Source organism: Sphaerodactylus townsendi, linkage group LG11, assembly GCF_021028975.2.
Source record: "Sphaerodactylus townsendi isolate TG3544 linkage group LG11, MPM_Stown_v2.3, whole genome shotgun sequence".
Lineage (NCBI taxonomy): Eukaryota > Metazoa > Chordata > Lepidosauria > Squamata > Sphaerodactylidae > Sphaerodactylus > Sphaerodactylus townsendi.
In genome coordinates this window covers 50002866-50022609 of record NC_059435.1, presented here as the reverse complement: position 1 = coordinate 50022609, position 19744 = coordinate 50002866, and the positions used below count along the sequence as shown (strand labels likewise).

The 19744-nt window shown below is 41.9% G+C and overlaps 1 protein-coding gene across 1 annotated transcript; it reads right to left on the bottom strand.

The window, feature by feature from the left end:
* Window positions 1–1134: 1134 nt before the first annotated feature.
* On the bottom strand, window positions 1135–13572 carry PDK4 (pyruvate dehydrogenase kinase 4). Its single transcript, XM_048511204.1, has 11 exons — window positions 13238–13572; window positions 9917–10058; window positions 8456–8527; window positions 7739–7923; window positions 6860–6949; window positions 6436–6513; window positions 5790–5866; window positions 5265–5363; window positions 4742–4852; window positions 3818–3931; window positions 1135–3502 (listed from the first exon to the last, which is right to left on the bottom strand). Exons 1-11 carry the CDS (start codon window positions 13383–13385, stop codon window positions 3359–3361), a joined length of 1260 nt encoding a protein of 419 aa, XP_048367161.1. The 5' UTR covers window positions 13386–13572; the 3' UTR covers window positions 1135–3358.
* Window positions 13573–19744: the final 6172 nt, after the last annotated feature.

Below are 19744 nucleotides of genomic sequence, written 5' to 3'. Positions count from 1 at the left end.
AGCTGTGACTCCAATGGAATATGTCTAAGAAATTATTTTCAAGGCTTGCGTACACCCCACCCCACCTTTATTACTTTAAATATCTATTATTTTGGCATGTTTTGCTGATAAATACTGGAAGAACTGTCAAAGAAAAAGGAATGCAGTGTGGTGCATACAGTGGTGGGATTCAAATAATTTAACAACTGGTTGTTTACAAGCACCATTTTAACGACTGGTTTTGCTGAAGTGGTGCGAACCTGCTGAATCCCACCACTGGGTGCATGCTGCTTGATGTTTTAAAACTTTTTAGGCCAGAGTACAATAACTCCATCTGTGTTTGTCAAGATCCACCTTTTTCAAATACTTGGTGAATATTTATTTTGTTTATTCCCAAATTCTCTGCCTGTCGAACAGCATGCATCACCTACAAAAAGCTCAAACTACAGCAAGACAATTAAGCTTCTAATGCCCATCTTTCTCTTGTACCAAACCACAGAAAAGGGCAGGGCAAAACACTATTTGAGGTCCAGGGCAGAGCAAGATACTATTTAATGTTAAGTAAATATTAGAGTGCTTTCAGTACATCTTCTTAGAATGTCAGCAACAGTTAGTAATAATGGTTTGACCAAAAATTGAACAGGGGGGACACGAGGATAAACAACTATTTATATTTATCCTAGAGCAGCATTTTGTATTAATTATGTGACCTATTTTTTAAAAGTATTTCCAAAGCCAAATTATGAGAAACATTCTTTCAGAAAGCAATGCTCTACTCTATCAAACTCCTTTTCAGTATCTAAAAATATGAGTGCTGATTCTAACTTACCGTATATTTCTTAACTATGTCTAATACATTTGAAATTTTATGTATATTAGTTGTTATGTAGCGTTGTAGAATAAAGCCTATTTGTGCAGAAGGGGCCTCAGTTTCCCTTTGCTGAGGTAGTTTAGTTGGTGGTTTATAACCACTTGTTCTCATGGTGTGTGTACTTGCATTTGATTTTGATGTTTTTATGAATTTGCATGAAATTTGTATGAATTTGTATAAAGGAGCTAGCAATTTTTAAAAAATGGGGGACAGGTTATGCAGATACATAAAAATAAACAGATCCACACTGCAAGATCTGAAAGCTATAAATGAATCAAGCAGCATTATTTTAAAATGTTTAATTGAAAAACCATACAATACATTTCAAGTATATCTGAACTTAAAGGCACACAGTGGCTGAAACAAGGCAATCATCTGAAGTTCATTTGTGGTTGTATTACACTCTACATATACAACTTTGGCATTGTGCACACAGTGCAAAAGCAGACCAAAAGCTGATTTGCTCAGAAAATATTCATAACATGCAGTGTTTGAGTCCCAGCCTTATAATTCAGCAAGTATGCTTCCAATATCCCCTTTATGTGTTAATGTTAACAGTTTGCAACAAACATATGTGAAGACAATGGCAATTTTGTTGTGTCTTAGAAACAGTGCAGAGATTGACAACACAGACTACTTTAACATGATTAAAATAGCTTTTTACAGATTTTGTGTGCTATACAAGATCAAAGTGCATGCAATTTATCAGTTACCGGACCATGTTCTGGTAACATTGAATGGAAAAAAGAGTCTGATTTTACAAAGTTGATTTGAATGACAAATACCTTAAATTTAATACCTCATGCAGTGCATTATGTCCTCAATATTACCTCTGCTGTACAGGTGGTAACTCAAGAATGTATTGGCAATTAGCACAATAGCTATAAATTCATTTACACAAAATAGCCATTTTACAAAACAAAATCTTAGCAGAATGTCCATATCTGAACTAAGTTTGCAATGGGAACAAACATACAATACTCCAATAACGTTCGCTAAGCTTATGCTGTACCAACAGCACTCAATGGCCTCACATAGCTGGGATTACCTATTCAACTGAACCTGATATTCACAGAAAGAGTGAACATCAGCCATAGAGTTGCTACAACTTGGCACAAACACTAAATCTTTATATATTTACTTGTATATGAAGCAATCTTTTCAAAGTACGCTAGGATTAGTTGTTTAGCATATTAGTGCCTTTTTACAAAAACAATGGATGACCTATATTGTCACAAACTGGGCCCTTGGCAAACTCCTTTATGGAGGTGCTAATTATTTGGAATGGATCTCCCCAATAACTGTTTTTCAACAAGGAAGCATTGTTTCTGCCGTGCGCTACACAGAAATAGTATACCAACACTTCCCATTTTTCATTTACATATTTTCGTTCTAAGGCAGGTACAACATCCTCCAAGACTGGTTATCATCACATACTTATGATACAAATTACTCCCAAGTTACATTTTTACATAGCTTTGCATTCAAAACTTGAAGCTCCTAAACATACAAAAATATTCCATATCTACTGAAGCGAAGACTTCACAATTTGATTGTGGTATGTATACTTGATACTACTACCATTATCAGAAGTAACCTGCCTCCCAACATATACTTGCTTTTCTTTTTACTTCATATGTTTCTTTTGGGGAAGCCAAAATATCAAATTGAATGGCCTGCATTTTAAGTTTATTTTGATTTTTTAAAAGCTTCTTATATTGCTGTGTGCTTTAAATCAAAAAATGGGTGCCAAGCTTGTTTTCACAAAACATCCAACCAAGTTCCTTGATTCTATTTTACAAGGCTTTTCTACAACAAAAGCTTATCACTCAGAATGAAAAGTAGCTATACACATGAGTATAGTTACTCTGCAAGTTAAAAATTCAAGTAATGTTTACCATATGGCTTATGGAAGAAAAAAATGGCACTATGTTATTGTCTCCATTTTGCATTAAAAAAATCTACTGAAGCTTACACAGTATGCTGTCACAGACCTTCCGACTTCAACAGAATGTCAAGTATATACACTCAAGTATGGATATGTGTACAACCCCCACCCCCACCCGGCAGAGATTTGGTAGCACCTACTAAAACCAAGGGAAAAAGTTAATTCTCTGTGCTGGAGTTCAACCTCATTATATAGTTTTTGAATGTATCAAGTCCTAATTCAAGTTGTTATACTTTGGAGTGTTGGAAGTGTTACATTGGTTTCAATATATTCATCTCCAAATAGCTATGGAACTGTGCCCACCCCTTCCTATGCCCTTTCCTTTTCTAGACACACCAGTCATCATTAGGCATACAGTACTACAAATCTAGTACATGCACAGTCTACAGGACACATGTTAACATGTCCAGCTCTGCGTGGGGGATTTCTTGTCTCTGGCTTAAATCCTGCTGTAGGACACAAGTGGTCCAAACGTTTGTTTGGTTTGTCTTGGACTGCAACGCTGGCTTGACCTCCTTTCATGTTCTTCGCCTGAAGCATGTCCCAGGCACTCGCTACTCTCACGCAGCTGCGCTCTGTTTTGACAAGTTTCTCGGCTCTTTACTTGGAACACACCAGTCATCTGCTTCTACAGCTATTTGGTAATGTTTACAAGCAGACTTGTTGAAGACAGGGAGTTTCTCTACAGACTCAGTGGAAAGGGCCTAGAAAGGAACAGAAAATTAACAGTTAGATATTGTCTAACGCAATAATAATTTAACAAACCTTCATTTCAGTCCAGTTGTTAGCAATTACCTGAACTGAAAAGGTTTGAAAACACAAGTCAGCCTTGATAAGGCATGACACCATTTTTTATTTGAAAGGCACATTGGCGAAGAGGGAATTTGTTTTCTCATATGTTGTTCGACAATAATTTGCAAATGGTCAAAACTGCAAGGCTAACGTTGCCATTGAACCAACTGAACTCAAATGACAAAAAAAAAAAAGAATTGGGTGGAGCAGAACATGTAACAATTTACCTTTAGGTAGATCAGAGCATCCGTTCCGTAGCCCGAGATGGAACACAGATTGAGGTCTCCTTGGAAGTATTTAGCATACAACCGAGAAATTGGCAGGCCATAACCAAAGCCAGCCTAGAACGAAAATGAGAGCTCCCATTAACTGGAACAATAGCGTGCTTCATTCTGGGCTGTGTTAAATACAGTCAGAAACCTTACTGTTTTAGTGTCCAAAGGGCAAGGGTAGAGAGAATTATTTACACATAATTTCAACACTGTTTTATTACAGTTGCCATATACCATCCCTGCACTTGCTCCTTCACCTGCTCTAATTAGACCTTTCCAGAATGATCTGTAATATACTATAGATCTGTAATATACTATACACCTTTCCAGAATGATCTGTAATATACTATCTGTAATATACTAAGTTTCAGGCTGCTCCTACATGTTTATTTCTTCTCATTGCCACTGCTCAACAGGAAGTACGGATAAAGTGCAAGAAGAGGGTGACACTTTTGCCTGCTATTTGCTAGTTCACTGCTAGGTCTAGTTCTCAAAGTAAGAAACACCTGTCTAGTGATGGCAGTGACTAAACACTTCGTGTTCCTCTGTACACAACTAGGTTAGCCTTCTCCCCAGTTCTAGAGGCGTAGCCATGCTATTCTGCTATTTTAGTATGAGTCCCTGAAAACACAACCTGCAGCCTGAAGAGAAACAGCCTAAACACAGGCTTACAGTGCACAGAAACAACTAAACGTTAGTCTCTTTAGGCTATCAAACGATGTATAGAGACAGGCACAATCAAGCCTACCAATTTAGCTTGAAATCACAATTTTAAAAAATGTGAAACAATCTTTCATTTAATAGGTAGAAGAGAGACTATTGGTTAAGGCGGGTCACCTCAGTGCCTTACACAGAAAGACGAAGAACTTCATATCTTACCAGAGGAGTGGAATTGTTGCTGTCCATAACAGGCTTTGGAGCTGTAGAATATGTGTAGCTGAAGAGTCTTTCTATTTTTCTCATAGGAACGCCACCACCTCTATCAGATATCTATTTAAGAAGACAATCAGCCATTAATTGCAACTAGAACTATAAATCTGACATATTAGTGACACTACTAACAAATGTATTCGTTTCCAAAAGCAAAAGTACAACATTTGCTGGTTAAAGAAGGCACATATTGGAGTGCAAACAGCTGTAATCTCTGAAAGGCGCTGGTATATTTCTTAAGTGGCTGCAATCTATAACACAGTTATTCCAGCAATCCAGTTTAAGTTAACTGCTCTCTAATAGTAATAGTTCTAGAGGCGTAGCCATGCTATTCTGTTATGGCCACAATACACAGGAATCTAAAAGACCAAGAGATTGCCTGTTTATTAATAGTTAAACTATTAAAACTGTTAAATCATGTTTCCGGTCTGCTCCAGTAGCGGCATTAAAAGTCTGTTAATGAAAGAATTACCTTGATTGAGAGGTCTTCTTTTCCAAGGACAACAGTCACTTCAATTGGATCAAGAGAAGGTTTCTTTTCTTGATGTTCCACTGTGGCTCTCATTGCGTTCTATGAGAAACAACGAACCAGAAGACTTTCAGTAACTAATACTATTTAGAAGTTTAGATTTTAAAAATTAAATTTTAAAAAAGACGGAAAGGGCCCTCAGTGACACTCTTCAAGGCAGAAGTTCTTAGCAATTTAGCATCATCTCTGGGAAACCTCACTCTATTCTTTTAATTTCCATATGTCACACTTCACTGCGCAGTCATCCTATTAGCCTGGAGCTTTATTGAACAGAATACACATTGGAGAGTGGCTACAGCCTGTGAGCTTCCACTTTAGTTTCCTCTCAATCTTATTTTGCCATTTCCAGAACTACATTTTAAATGGTTGGAAAAAAGTCACTAGAGCCCCGCTCAATTCATTTCTAATTAAGTGCATGCCTAAAACAAGGGTACTGAAGATGAATTCGTCACACCCACACATACAAACCTTGAAGAGTTCAAACAGCATGTGGAAGAGGTGGGAAGGTACGTATACTATCTGAACAGGCTGCCCAGCTGCTTTTCCTGCAGAAAGAATAAAAGCAATCGATTAGCTCTCTGGTTTTATTATCCAAGTGCAAATGGTTTTCATCATTAGTGAACCCATAGCAGTTTTTAGAGAGCTACAGCTGTAAGACAACCAGCATGGTGTAGTGGCGAAGAAGAAGAGTTTTCCTGTAAGGAGACTCAAGGTGGCTTACAAGCACCTTTCCCTTCCTCTCCCCACAACAGACACCTTGTGAGGTAGGTGGGACTGAGAGAGTCTCGAAGAACTGTAACTGGCCCAAGGTCACCCAACAGGAATGTAGGAGTGCGGAAACACATCTGGTTCACCAGAGAAGAATCTGCCGCTCAGGTGAAGGAGCAGGGACTCAAACCCGGTTCTCCAGACTAGAATCCACCTGCTCTTAACCACTACACCACGCTGGCTCTCAGCAGACTCTGATCTAAAGAACTGGGTTTGATTCCTTGGGTCAGTGATGTATACCGTAATTCACCTTGCAGACGTGAGGGCTATAACAATAAAGAGAGGGAAGATTTGCATAGCTATAGCAATATAGTTGGGATGAGGAAAAAAAAAGGGAAAATCTCACCATTCACTTGAGTAAGCTTCAGGTCTGGAGAAGCAAAATAATATTGGTCGCAAAGCATTTGGGCGCTCTGGAAAGCATCTGTAATTCAATTCAAAGAGGGGAAGTTTCAAATAAACTCTCATTTGGAATTGAATATTATCCAGACATTAGATACCACGGGTTGGAAGTAATCTAGTATTTAAATGTGAGAACAAAAAACTCTTGCTTTCAGCTCTTACACCTTAGGACACACGCTAGCTCAAAGGTGCACAATTTCTTTTAATAACTGCAGCAGAACTACTCTTTTGCAAAAAAACACTAGGGAGACATGTAGCTAAACTAAAACCATGACATTGCCTTTAGCAACTAAGAACTGTTCACTCTGTCTGCAGGTTAACCTGCATGAAAGTAAAAAATGAAGGTTCAACCTGAACTTAGTACATACCGTGCACCAGATCCACAACATCACAGCAAGGGTCGATGCATCCAATATGTTTTGGGTTGCCCAAACTGTTACAGTCATCAAAAATAAGCGCTGTGGAAAAGAAAGACATTTCAAACTAAACAAAGTAATCTACTAGGCCTATCCAACATATACTTTTCAGCTTTAACATCTTGTATCAATTTCTTCCAAGACACTTAGGGTAGGCATACATTTGATTTTCTTTCTCACAACAATCCTATGTTGTAGGTTAGGCTGATGTCGTGTTCAAGCCAGAGCTAGAATTTCATCTGAGGACTCCTTATGATAGGGATGGCAAACCTATGGTGCTCCAGATGTTCATGGACTACAATTCCCATCAGCCCCTGCCAGCATGGCCAATTGAAACTGTAGTCCATGAACATCTGGAGCACCATAGATAGGCCACTCCTGCCTTATGGTGTCTACTACAGCCTACCAACGCCACATGAGGCTGCCTTATATCAAATTAGACCACTAGTCCATCAGGACCAGTGTTGTCTGCTCAAAAGGCTCTCCAGAGACTTAGCCAGAGGTCTTTCACAACACCTATTATCCGATCCTTTAAGCTAGAATGTTGGGGGCTGAACTAGAAACCTTCTGAATGCCAAATGCGAAGGAAATACTCCACCATTACTCCGCTGAAAAACATAAAACATCATGGTTTGATTTTTTCCCCCTTGCCTCTGCATTTACTGAGCAAATATTTCCTGCACTACACAGCCAAGTTTTAAAAAAATGTTTTTGCAGAGCAAAAATCCCACAAACCATCACTTTAGAGCTGTTCAATAAATAATGTTTTTATCACATGACACTTTATTTATTCGTTCTCTCTTTCATATAAAACATGGAATCTCAACTTACTGTGCTGGTTTATTAACATCCGGATAGATATGCGGTTCATATAAAGCCTATCCAAGAAGTACTGAATGTTTTGATTGGTGAATGGGTCCATTTTAGAAGAGTCTCTGTATTCCAGAACACCTTGTGCCATTTTAGGGACAACATCATGGTGCCGGTTCCGGACTTTGACAATGGCCTCTATGAAACTTAAAAGACAAGAGCACAGATAGCTTCAGATGTGCCCGCATAAAGAAGCCAAGAAAGCAAAAATGGCAAGAGTGGCTGACAATGACACAGAAACAACTATTTAACTTTACACTGAAGCAATAACAGGCTACACAAGAAAACGCTACACAGTCACATTAGTCCTAATTAGTAAACTAGGATCCCTCCTGTTTTTCTTTTTCCAAGAAACTTCAAAAGAACTACTGTAAAACTAAGGGACAGAGATTGCTTACTTTTCCTCACTATTCATTCTGCCAAGGCAAATGAAGCATCCTAATGTTGTCTTGACAGTTCATAATTTGCTGCTGACTTGTTTTATTTCAATGTGTCACATTTTACAATATCAGGTGCCAGTTACAATTATACTATTGTAAACTATCTCTCATTACTACATAAAACAACAATCTCTATGTCCAGAATCAAATAACGGTGAAGTTTTAGAGTGATTTAACAGTTTGCAATTAGCTTGAACAGAGCAAAATACTGAGAATACACGGAGACAGAACAACTTACTCGGTTAGAACTTTGTGGTCATCTGGTTTTTTCTCACGGAACTCAACTAGCTCCATCAGACTTTGGACATACCTATTAAGAGTTCAAGCAAAACAGGTTATCAGCATAGAGCAAGAGAGGTTTCTTGTACAGATAAGATTCCAAAATTAGGCTCAATCTTTTCACTCAATACCATCTCAAACAGCAGATAACTGACCAAACAGGCTACTGTGGCATGTTGTGTTAGGAAAACATTTCAAATTCCTAGCTGGAAACACAGAAGTACACCTGGGATTTTGAGGACCAACACTGAGTGCAGGCTACATTTACTTTTGTAATCGGTGTACTGACCAAACTACATGTAGGATGCATGTAGTATCATTTGGGGTGGTAGCATTCCATATGTCAAAGCGATAGAACAATTGCTCTTCATCTGTGCACAGAGGGGATTGCAGTCTGGGTTTTTTAAAAATCTAGATGCTCCTAAAGGCATCGTCTAATACAGCGATTCCCAACCAGGGTTCCGTGGTACCCTGGGGTTTCGTGAACATGTCCCAGGGGTACCACAGCAACATTACTGGCCCCCCTCACTTTTGTGGTGTCTCCCACCAGTCCCAGCAAGGACATGGAGCTGGCCCAGGGGGGAGGGCCTGTCGCAAGGTCAGCAGCCACTTCCTGCCCGCCCCCCCGTGCTTCCCTTCACCCTGGGAGGGGAAGGTGGGGGGTGGCAAGCAGGGGCACTGGGACGGGAAGGGGGATGGCAGGGGTACCGTGAGATATGAAGAGTGAGGTCAAGGGTACCGTGACGTTGAAAAGGTTGGGAAACACTGGTCTAATACAATCTCTTCCCACAGTCTGATTGACATGAGTCATTGTTCAAGGTCACAATAAAGTTTACATTCCTTGACGTTTAAAATACAATAGATCAGTGGTAGCGAACCTTTTCGAGACCAAGTGCCAAAATTGCAACCCAAAACCCACTTATTTATCACAAAGTGCCAACATGGCAATTTAACCTGAATACTGAGGTCTTAGTTTAGAAAAACGGTTGGCACCGAGGCGTGCGTTACTCGGGAGTAAGGTTGGTGGTAGTCAGTGGCTTTGCTTTGAAGCAACTGTGCAACTCTTCCAATGGGTGACAACAACTCTAGGAGGGTTTACTCAGAAGCAAGCCCCACTGCCAACAACTGAGCTCACTCCCAGATCACGCTTTAGTTCTTCCCATGAAAATCAGTGGGGTTTAACAGTGCTTAATAGGGCTACCTACACTGCTTCCCCAAAACTAGGTTTTAGGTTTAATGCTAATAATTGAACCCAGCGGTCCAGGCCAGCCTAGATGTGTGGGGCGGGCACTCTGCGCGTGCCCACAGGGAGGGCTCTGAGTGCCACCTCTGGCACCCGTGCCATAGGTTCGCCACCACTGCAATAGGTGGTGTTCTCCTTCTAAGAAACAAACTGTGTTGCAGAAGTTTTGCAACTTACCAGCTTTTTACCAACTGCACTGAAGGAGTGCTCAGCAGTGGACTAGGGAGGAGGTCAATTTCTTTCAGAATATTCGCTAGCCGCACAGGAAGCTCATGCCGCAAAAAGGAAAAAGAGGTTCTTTCACATGCATTAGTTGACCCTAAAAACAAAAAAAAGTACACTCCTTTAAGATGTTTTCAACAGAGGTATGTTAGCATTAGGTTTAATAAGACTTAATATATCACCATTCTATAAAAGTAGTTCAGATATTAAAGACAAGTAATTATTCAAAAGGAAAACAATCCTGTAGCAATCAATGCAAAATAATCACAGAAGTTCTCAAACCTGCCTGTCACATTTTAAGCTTGCACATAATTGCTGCGTACTTCTGCATCACAGATGAGATCTTATAGAAAAGTGCAGGTTTATCACAGAACGAGCACTAAAAACACACGAAAATTGTAGTTAAAGGGACTTTTTAGTGGAAATTCAGAATAACCTCAAGTAAAGTGCACTCTATGCCCTATCTAAGATTGTTTTAGCAGATGGTCCAAACTACAATACACATTCCCTTCATTTCAGAATTTAAAAATGAATCAAAATTGCTTTTGTAGCTTAAAATAACCTGGCTTCTTTACATTTTAAAATGACAGGCCTGGTTAGAAAACAGATACTTGTGAACAAGAAACAGCTGTTCCCAAGGGCTAGCATTGCATAGATTTAATACCACTAACAAAATATAGTAGCAACTTAAAACAACATAAAGCCACTGCACTTTCAGGTTTTCTGATAGCATCCTGTTATTCTAATAGCAACAAATCAATCATATGTTAAATGCTGAATGTCTGAAACTTTTATGACACAAAAAGAATATTTAGAATTATAGAGTTGGAAGGGGTCATAAAGGCCATCTAGACAAACACCCTGCTCAATGGAGGATCAACCAAAACCTTTCCTGACAAGCATCCGACCCCTGCTTGAAGACTGCCAGAAAGGAGGAGTTCACTCTAGGAAGCCAATTACACTGCTTAACTACTCTTACTGTAAATTGTTTTTTCCTAACACCTAGCTGGTACCTTTGTGCCCTTAAGTGAAACCAATTATTGTAAGTCCTATGCTCCCAGAATTGCATAGAGTCCTCCAGGTACAGCCTGACCAATGTGATCTGTACAATGGGACTATGACACCTTGTGATTTGGATGTTATGTCTCTGTTGATACATCCCAAGACCACACTAGTCTTTTTTGCTGCTGCATCACACTGGTTGCTCATGTTTAGCTTACAGTCCTCCTGTATCCCAAGATTTCTACCAACGGGAAAAGTAGTCAATTGGCAGTAAGCCTATATTAACAAAACATCAACAGTGATGCTTTACAGGCTATATTATGGCTATGATATAGTGCTGGCAATAATGAAATACTCTCAAATATTACTGATATGAATGAAATGTCACAAACTAAGTAATGCTGAAAATGAATAGGAAAGTTGCCGTAGCCGAGAAACAGATGGTCTTATTTTTATCTTACATTTGATAAACGCTTGGGGTCTGAAATATTTTACAGCTTTTCCTATCAACTGTAATATGAGAATACAGTAGGCAACCACAGCCAATGGGATGAGAGTGACTCTGATGATTCTGAGAAAGATCCTGTCACTAAAGAATTTCTTTTTTAAGTTACATTCATTCTTCGGAGAGCTTTTTAAAAAAATAAAAAGTTGACTCAATTTTAGTAACAAAGACAGAGAAGAGCTCCAGACATTTGCTTAACTACACTGTTTCCAGATGCTTTCACATTTAACTACACAGCAATTTAACAACAGCTACACTGCATGGGGGAAAGAGTGCTAGGAAAAGAATCCAGAACTAATGTTCTCCTTTTATTTCAGTTGACAAATCAAATGCAAAATAAACCAGGAGTATCCATGAACTAGGACTGTGTTCTCCAGGTTTTCCACATTCTGTCTGGTTAAAAAAACCAGGTTGCATAACAAAGTTATATTGGATGAGCTCCAATTGTGAAAAAAAAATCCCTGTGCTCAGCAGGTTAAAGGTGCCATTGATGGCTTGTTTCCATGTACCAGGCAATTTTACATGTCTGAAATCTGTTACAAAAAGACAATGAACTGTCTCTACCCTGAAAACTATTACCAGTAAGTCTATTTTGAAGCTGAATACACTTGGAACGGAGAAAGGCCACATATAAAACTGCATGTGTTCATGCAACAGGTGTGAACTTTTTTGCTTTTTAAACCCTTGTAAATCACACCATACTCCTGCATTACAAAGCACCTGATCATTGCTTTTACTGACAGCCTCTCTATCAGCTAGAAAGAGATGAAGCTGAAAACCACATGGGAAGTTTGGAAAACTTTTTAGCTACATTATCAGAGTACATCAAGGTTGGATGTGAATAATAAATGGGTCAGAGCAAAAAAAAGGGAATAATCACCTACTCTCCCATGGTACTTTGGTCCAGTTCCAGCCGAGATTCCCCTATCACCAACTACCATTGTGAGGATAGTGGGAAGAAGGGAAGTAGGCAGGCTGGATTTCAGCAAGACATCCTTATTTTTCAGCTATCTTTGTTTAGTAAGTGGCATCAGGACCCAGTTTTCAAGTGAAAAGCTGCACAAATATTTACTCAAGGGACTTTCTCTGCCCCTGGCTCAAGACTATCCTACTTTAATTATTACTCTCCCAAGCTACAAACATTTATACTGGAGGACAACCTGGTTAAGTGCTACAAGACTCCCAATTTATTTCTCCAAGCTAATGTTCTTTCTCCACAATCACCTCCTGAGGAAGTGCACAATTTTGAGAACTACAGAGGTTTGGATCAAGAACTTTTCTCTCACCCAAGTTCCACAGAGCTCATTCCCTCCCACCGACTCTAAAGCAGCTTCAGAAGGTTTCCAGCCCTCCCAACACACACGCCCCATGGATCTTGCATCATCTGCGAAGGGGAACCTCTGATCTAATACATGCAGCATATTAAGGAGACAATGGAACAAACTGCACCATTTCACTCTGCAACGAAAGAAGTGGCATTCATTGCTAGAAGTTTCCCATGTAAATACACAACTTGCAAAGCACCGAGTAGGAAAACCTCATTATGTTTTTCATTCGTCGGGGAGAAGGATCTTTTTTTTTTTTTGCATTTTCACTACTTGATCTGCCCCATCCACAGTTTAAATCGATACATCCCATTATACCATCTCAAATCCGCCACGGGTCCACAGAAAGCGTCAACCACTCCGAGAGCACAGCCAAAAAGAGAGAGGCTGCCATTAATGCATGATTTAAACATTACAGATTAAAAGCGAGCTCTTGGCCCTCACCGAAATCCAGGAACTGCTTCATGGAAAGCGGCGACGGAGAGTAGCGAGCAAAATATTCCACCTCACGAGTAACCCGACCTCCGCCGCCACCTGTTGTCGCAGCAGCCAAAGGAGCCGCGCTGCGCAAGGCGACCCGTGCAGCTTTCATGGCTGCGCAGATGTTCAGGATCACGAAAAGTTAGACTAAAAGTTCGCACAAGTTTCTCCGGCCGTCTGACGAAAAGCGCGGCACGTGCGGCCCCTATTTACCAGCCCCAGACCACCTTCGGGGCGGGGTCACGGACAAAACCACGCCCCCTGGCGATAACCTTCGGCGAGAGAGGGAAACCCGCCTCGGACTTCGCACCCTCCCTCCCTCCCCCACTCGAGGAATCGCCCACTACCCTCATTAAGGGGGTTGTGTTCCTCAGGTTGAAAAAAGGGGCGTGTCGGAAGCTGGGAAGGGGGCGTGCCTGCCAGTTTCACACCGAGCCCCTCCCTCCCAACTCAGTGCCCTTGTTTACATGTTGTGGGATGTAGGGCAAAATGTCACCAGTTTCCGTCCCGACCCGACCCCCCCCCCGCAGGGCATTTACCCCGCCCGATGCGTGACAGGCACGGGGCAATAGCGAGGGAACAAACATTGCGAGTTCCTCATTGGCTGTTCAGCTTTGAATAGCTCTGCCGGCGCGCCCAATCAGAAGGCTGTATCCACCCGGGATTCGTGGGCTTCGGTTGGGCGCAAGGAGGGTAAACAACTGGGCGGCGGAGGGGGCTGTGTCGGTTTTTCCAAGAATTGGGAGAACACGAGGGGGCGGGGACAGTGGGGGAGGGGCGAGGGCGCCACGCCGGACCTTTCGGGAGTCCGGGCTTAGGCGGGGTGGGTGGGATCGCTCTAGGAAAGCAGCAACGGCTTCCAAGCAAACGGAATATCTTCGGAAATAGCCCGCAAACGTCCTAAGCCTAGTTAAACACACAACCACCCCATTGCGTACACAAATAAATTCAACTGAAGGTCAAGGAGTCACTCCCGCTTTCTGGTTATTTTTATTTTATTTATTTTTTATTTATTAAACTTTTATACCGCCCCATCCTCTAGGGGCTCTGGGCGGTGTACAGCATAAAACATGGTAAAACATGCACTTAACGTGGCCAAGGGTCTATGGTTGTGATGTTTGACCTGGTGTTGAAAAGGGGAGAGCAAATGTTTTCTGGGCTTGATGGAGGAGTCCTGGGGCTTGCATTGTTTAGTCTCGGGTACAGGATGTGGTGGGGGAAGACCAGTTGAATTTCATGCTGAAAAAAACACCGATGCCTTAGTGCAAAGAGGGAGCTGGGAAAAAGTTTTTTTCCTTGAAGAATATAAAAGCTAGCAGTTAATCAGCCGTTTCTCCGGCGCCAAACGAAACGCACGCATCTTCTGTAAAACAAAAGCATGTAAATGTAATATGCGAACACAAGAGGTGAAGTAAGAACTGAGGTTTCTGTAAGGTGTTTTTATCCAAAAGAATAGGACTGTCAGCCAGTTAAAGAGATCTTGCTTGATTTAGTATAATAGTTATTAAACCTGCATCGATTTACATATGAATAAAAGAATACTTTGAAGAGAAGTCAGCTGCATCACAGCAGGCATCTTAAGCATCCCCCTGAAGTGTGAGAGCAACACTTTTTTTGGATTATGCTGCTTCCTGCTTTTTTGTCATTTACTTAAAAAAATAACAGTTTTAAAAAATGGGGAAACGGTTTGCTCAGTCAAGAGGGTTTAGTTGGTTAATCCAGCCAATGAATTAAAAGTTACTGCTATACTTTGGGTATTTGAAGATTTGCCCCTTTTCTCACAGGTAGTAGGGCAACAATTGAAATGACAGTTCAGATTGCAGATCTGATTTGGAAAGCACTTTACAGGCTTTACTCCATAACAGTGTTCTGAGGTAGATCATGTGCTATCATTTGTATTTAGTCATAAGAGGCCAGGAGGTACCTTGATGTTTATGGGGACCTTTACCCCAGTAAGTGTGCATATATGATGTTAGATTTATTCTCATTTAACAGGGACCAGAGTGAATTATTTTACTCAAGGTCATATAATGAGTCCACAGTGGAGATCTATGTCTCACATGTTCCAGACCTGTAAGCTCAATTATTAGGGTAGCTGTTTTGTTCACATTAGGAGAAGTGAGTTTGATAAAAGGTTAAAGTTCCCCCTTTGCTTTTTGGTGTCAGATGGGTAGTACTGTCAAGATGGGTAGTTTGTAGCTAAGTGATTCTTGCATTTTATGTTAACACGTTTCAGCAAACAGAATCTAACAAAATATGAGAAGCCCCATTGATTTCTATATTGGAAGCATAGAGAAATTAAAAGCAATCTGCCTTATTAGGGCAAGAGACCCAGATAAAGGGAAGGAAATTGCTAACATGAGCTGGAGGTCTGTAAAGTTCGGTTGCATTTGGGAACAAGGGGTGGAAGAAATCTAGCCTTTCCCCAACTCTAGACAATGGTCCCTTCTGCACATGCAGAATAATGCATTTTCAATTCACTTTCACAATTGTTTGCAAGTGGATTTTACTATTCCGCACAGTAAAATCCAGTTGCAAAGTGCATTGAAAGTGTATTGAAAGTGTATTATTATTCTGCATGTGTGGAAGGGGCCAATTGTTCCCTCATTAAAAAACCTCAGAAGCAATTGGCTCAGTATTATCGCAGACCAAATGAAAGATTCAATCACATAAATAAAGCAATTATTTCTCGGGGTAAAGTTATTAAATGAAAGATTGTTTTAATTGACTCTGAAGAAGCAACACTTTGAACTGATAGTTCTAATGCATTATTTTAAGCCTACCTTTGTTCTTGCATTGGTACCTTCTTTTTTGTGGGACCAGACTATGCTAGCTGTCTTACGTCATCTTCTGGAGGGGTGGGTGGGTGGGAGAATGGTACCCTATGGTGGCCTGGTGAAAGCGTGTGACCCTTTCTAAATCCCATTACCAAGTCCCAAGGCCACTCCTATTGTGACCCCTACTTCTCTAATTCCACAGGAGATACCAAATCACTCCAAGGTCTCTTTAATACCTACTGGTAGCTTTGGACAGATCCTTGGGACTTAGGTTGGACATAGTGGACTAGGGTAGAATGTGGAGGAAGTAAAAGAATGTGGAGGAAGTGGAGAAACCAGATCTGGACCTTGGTGGGCTAAAGCCTTCAAGGAGCTCCAGTGCAGTTAACTGGAAGTATCGTTTGTATGGATTGTGAAACAAATGAAGGGGAGAAGATTTGCTGTCCCCTCCCCCCCAACCCCGAGCCACCATACTCTTTGAGGGTGAGGACATAGAAAGAACCATGTAGATTAGACCCAGGGCCCCTCTGGTCCAGCATTCTGTTCCAACAATGGCCAGCCAGATCATTCTAGGAAATGCACAAACAGGACAACTGAGAAATTTCAGTTTGCTATCATAAGTAACAGGCATAGAAAGACCTATTGTATATGAATTTCTCCCGTTCGCTTTCAAAGCTGTCTAAGTGAGGGTCTGTCACATGTTATGGCAGTTAATTCCTGGAGTAAAATATGAATGAACAAGTTCTTTGCCTTAGTACCCTCCTACATGCTGTGATTTTAAATTTGAGGGAAAGTATTTCCCAAAAGTACAGAGCTCTGGTTTGGATCAGGGCCCCAGATTGGGAAAAAGAAGGCTGCAGTCTTCCCACTGCACTCATTTCCCAACCAGAAACAACTCCAGTGGTGCCATTTGCGCCACTGGGAGCTACAAATATACTGATGAGCTATATGCCCTGGATTGGTTCTGTCCTGCTCCCAAACTGATTACAACCTCTAGTCCCTAAAAAGTTGTACTTGGAACTGAGTGATGGGGAGGGGGAACTATAATTTGCATTGCCTACTTTGTTCCTGGACATGGCTCCCAGAATGGGTTCTTCCCTCACCTGCAACTATTTAAGAAGATATATTCTGCATTCATAATCACCAACATGGGTTGGAATTTAAAATAGGTAATTAGAGCAAAATCAAATGACCTAGCAGTAGAGAAGCGGGATTAGTGCACAAATTAATTCGCTTCCTGAGGGAAGTCTGCACCCAGTATAACTGCTGGATAAAAAACTAATCAATTCAACAAAGAGTTCTCCTGTGAATTTCTATTGAATTCGTAAGTAAGAAAAGCAGACACTGCCATACTGAGCATGCTTACTTGAGAGTTCAGTTCCCCTGGACCCCCTGGAGGAGTTTCTAAGTAAACATGCTTGCTAAATCTGCATATTTACTTAGATAGATAAGCGAGATTTTGCTTAATGGCATTTTCTCTTGAGGTCTTCACTTTATCTGTAACAATCCTCATCTTGCTGGGTCTTATTTCTTTTGCTCTGCTTTCCCACTCTCTCCTGACATTTTCTAAATTTACTCTGTTCCTTTTGGACCCTGAAGACGACTTGGAAGATCTGTCATCCTGGCAGCAAAACTGTAACAAAATGCATCTCTCAAACAAGAGACTTAACCTTGGCACATATTGTAACATTAAAAACAAATTAATATCAACCTCTTTTGTGAGACAGTACCATTGATGGCGAGCACTGTTTGGATTAACATGGCTAAATGCTATTTAATTTGCCTGCTATTCTGTAAATGGTTATACACAATGGCAGCAGGGAGGAAGTCGTTTACACACAAATGTCCTAACTTGCAATGGTCAGCTAAAACTTGGAAGAATTCAGGAAGAAAGGATTATCCAGATCTATCCTGCAAAATCTGCTGAGGTTTTAAATGTTTTTCACAGCCAGTTGGCCCTGCTCAAAATATTCCAAGAGGATTTTCGCATTTTATTTTATTTTCAGATCTTGAAAAACAAACCTTGCTCAGACAAAAAAACGCTGTCTTTATATATCCTTTACAATCTTAGCGAGAGATGTAGGCATGTTGCCCAAGTTTCCCTACTATGCAGAAATAATGATGAATTAGAAAAATCTATGTCAGCTTGCTGCTGATCTGGCGCACTTATGATTGGAGTAAAGTATAGTAGGGGAAAGTTCACTGCTCTGGGAACAAAGACTTTCTTTTGGTCTGTGGCAGCCTGGAGAGATTTTACAGTGTCTCTGCATCTGAGGTTTAGTAGGGGAAAGGTCACAGCTGGCTGCAAAGGCGTTACACAACGTCCCCTTCATATTTAGCAGAAGTCGGAGTGTGCAGTACTCGGATGGTTTCCCCTTTGCATTAATTCCTTGGCAGGCTAGATGGAAAAAAGTGGTTCACAAATAATAATATCTTGGTAACGCAGCGTGTTGCAAACAAGAGAGGCCCTTTGCATTTTTCCAACTTGTAAAACAGTTGTTTATATCTCCTGTTTGAAATACAATTAAAATACATCTGTTTTAAAAAATACACCAGTCTTCATCACAAAGACCCAAAGGGAGGGGAAAAAAAGTTCTCATGCTCATGTAAATCCAAATTAACTTGTGTTAAGTACAGGTAGACCATGCTTGTGTTTACATGGCAGAAGGAGCTTCTGATCCGTATTTGAAAGCATACCTCCAAGAAACAGTAGGATTGCCAACTGTGGTCTTGGAATTTCCTGGAGATTTTTGGTTGGAGCTTGAGGAGGGCAGGATTTAAGGGCAGGAGGCCGAGGCGTATCTCCAAGGGGATGGGGGTATGTGCAGTGCACTGGGTTCACACCCCTGTGGGGGCGTGGCATGGTGGGGGCATTCTGGGGCAAGATGGAGGCAGAGGCACTGGGCATTTTTCCCCCTTGCTACGCCTCTGGCAGGAGGGACTTCGGTGGGTTATAATGCCATGCAATTCACTCTCCGAAGTGGCCATTTTCTCCAGGGTAATTGATCTCAGTAATCTGGAGATGAGTTGTAATTCTGGGAGATCTCAAGGCCTCCCCTGAGAGTTGGCAACCCTCAGCCTAACTCGGGGGTCGGGAACCCGCGGCTCACAAGCCGCAAACGGCTCTCGCGAGCTTGTGGTGCGGCTCCCGGCCCCTTCCTGGGGAGTGTGGGGAATCCCCCCCCTTTGCAAAGAGGGGGAGAAAAAAGAGGCGGCCGGCGGGTGTCCATCCGCCGTTTGGGAGAAAGGGAGGGGGTGGCCTGGGCGCCGGTCTCCCTGCCCTGTCCCCGGCTGCTGTGGGAGACGTTTGGCCCGCATGAGGGGCAGCGGCGGCTTCTGCAGCCTCTTTCCCGCCAGGGCAGAGCTGGGGAATTCTCAGCTCTGCCATGGAGGGAAGGAGGTCTGCAGAAGCCGCAGCCGCCGCCCGTCGAGCAGGCCAAACGCCCCCAGAGCAGCCGGGGGCAGGGCAGGTGCAAGGCAGCCTTCATGGCTGCGATCATTCGCGCGGGGGTGTGTGTCCTGGGAGGGAGGGGGTGGCCTGGGCGCCGGTCTCTTTGCCCTGTCCCCGGCTGCTGTGGGAGGCGTTTGGCCCGCACGAGGGGCAGCGGCGGCTTCTGCAGCCTCTTTCCCGTCAGGGCAGAGCTGGGGAACTCTCAGCTCTGCCATGGAGGGAAGGAGGTCTGCAGAAGCCGCC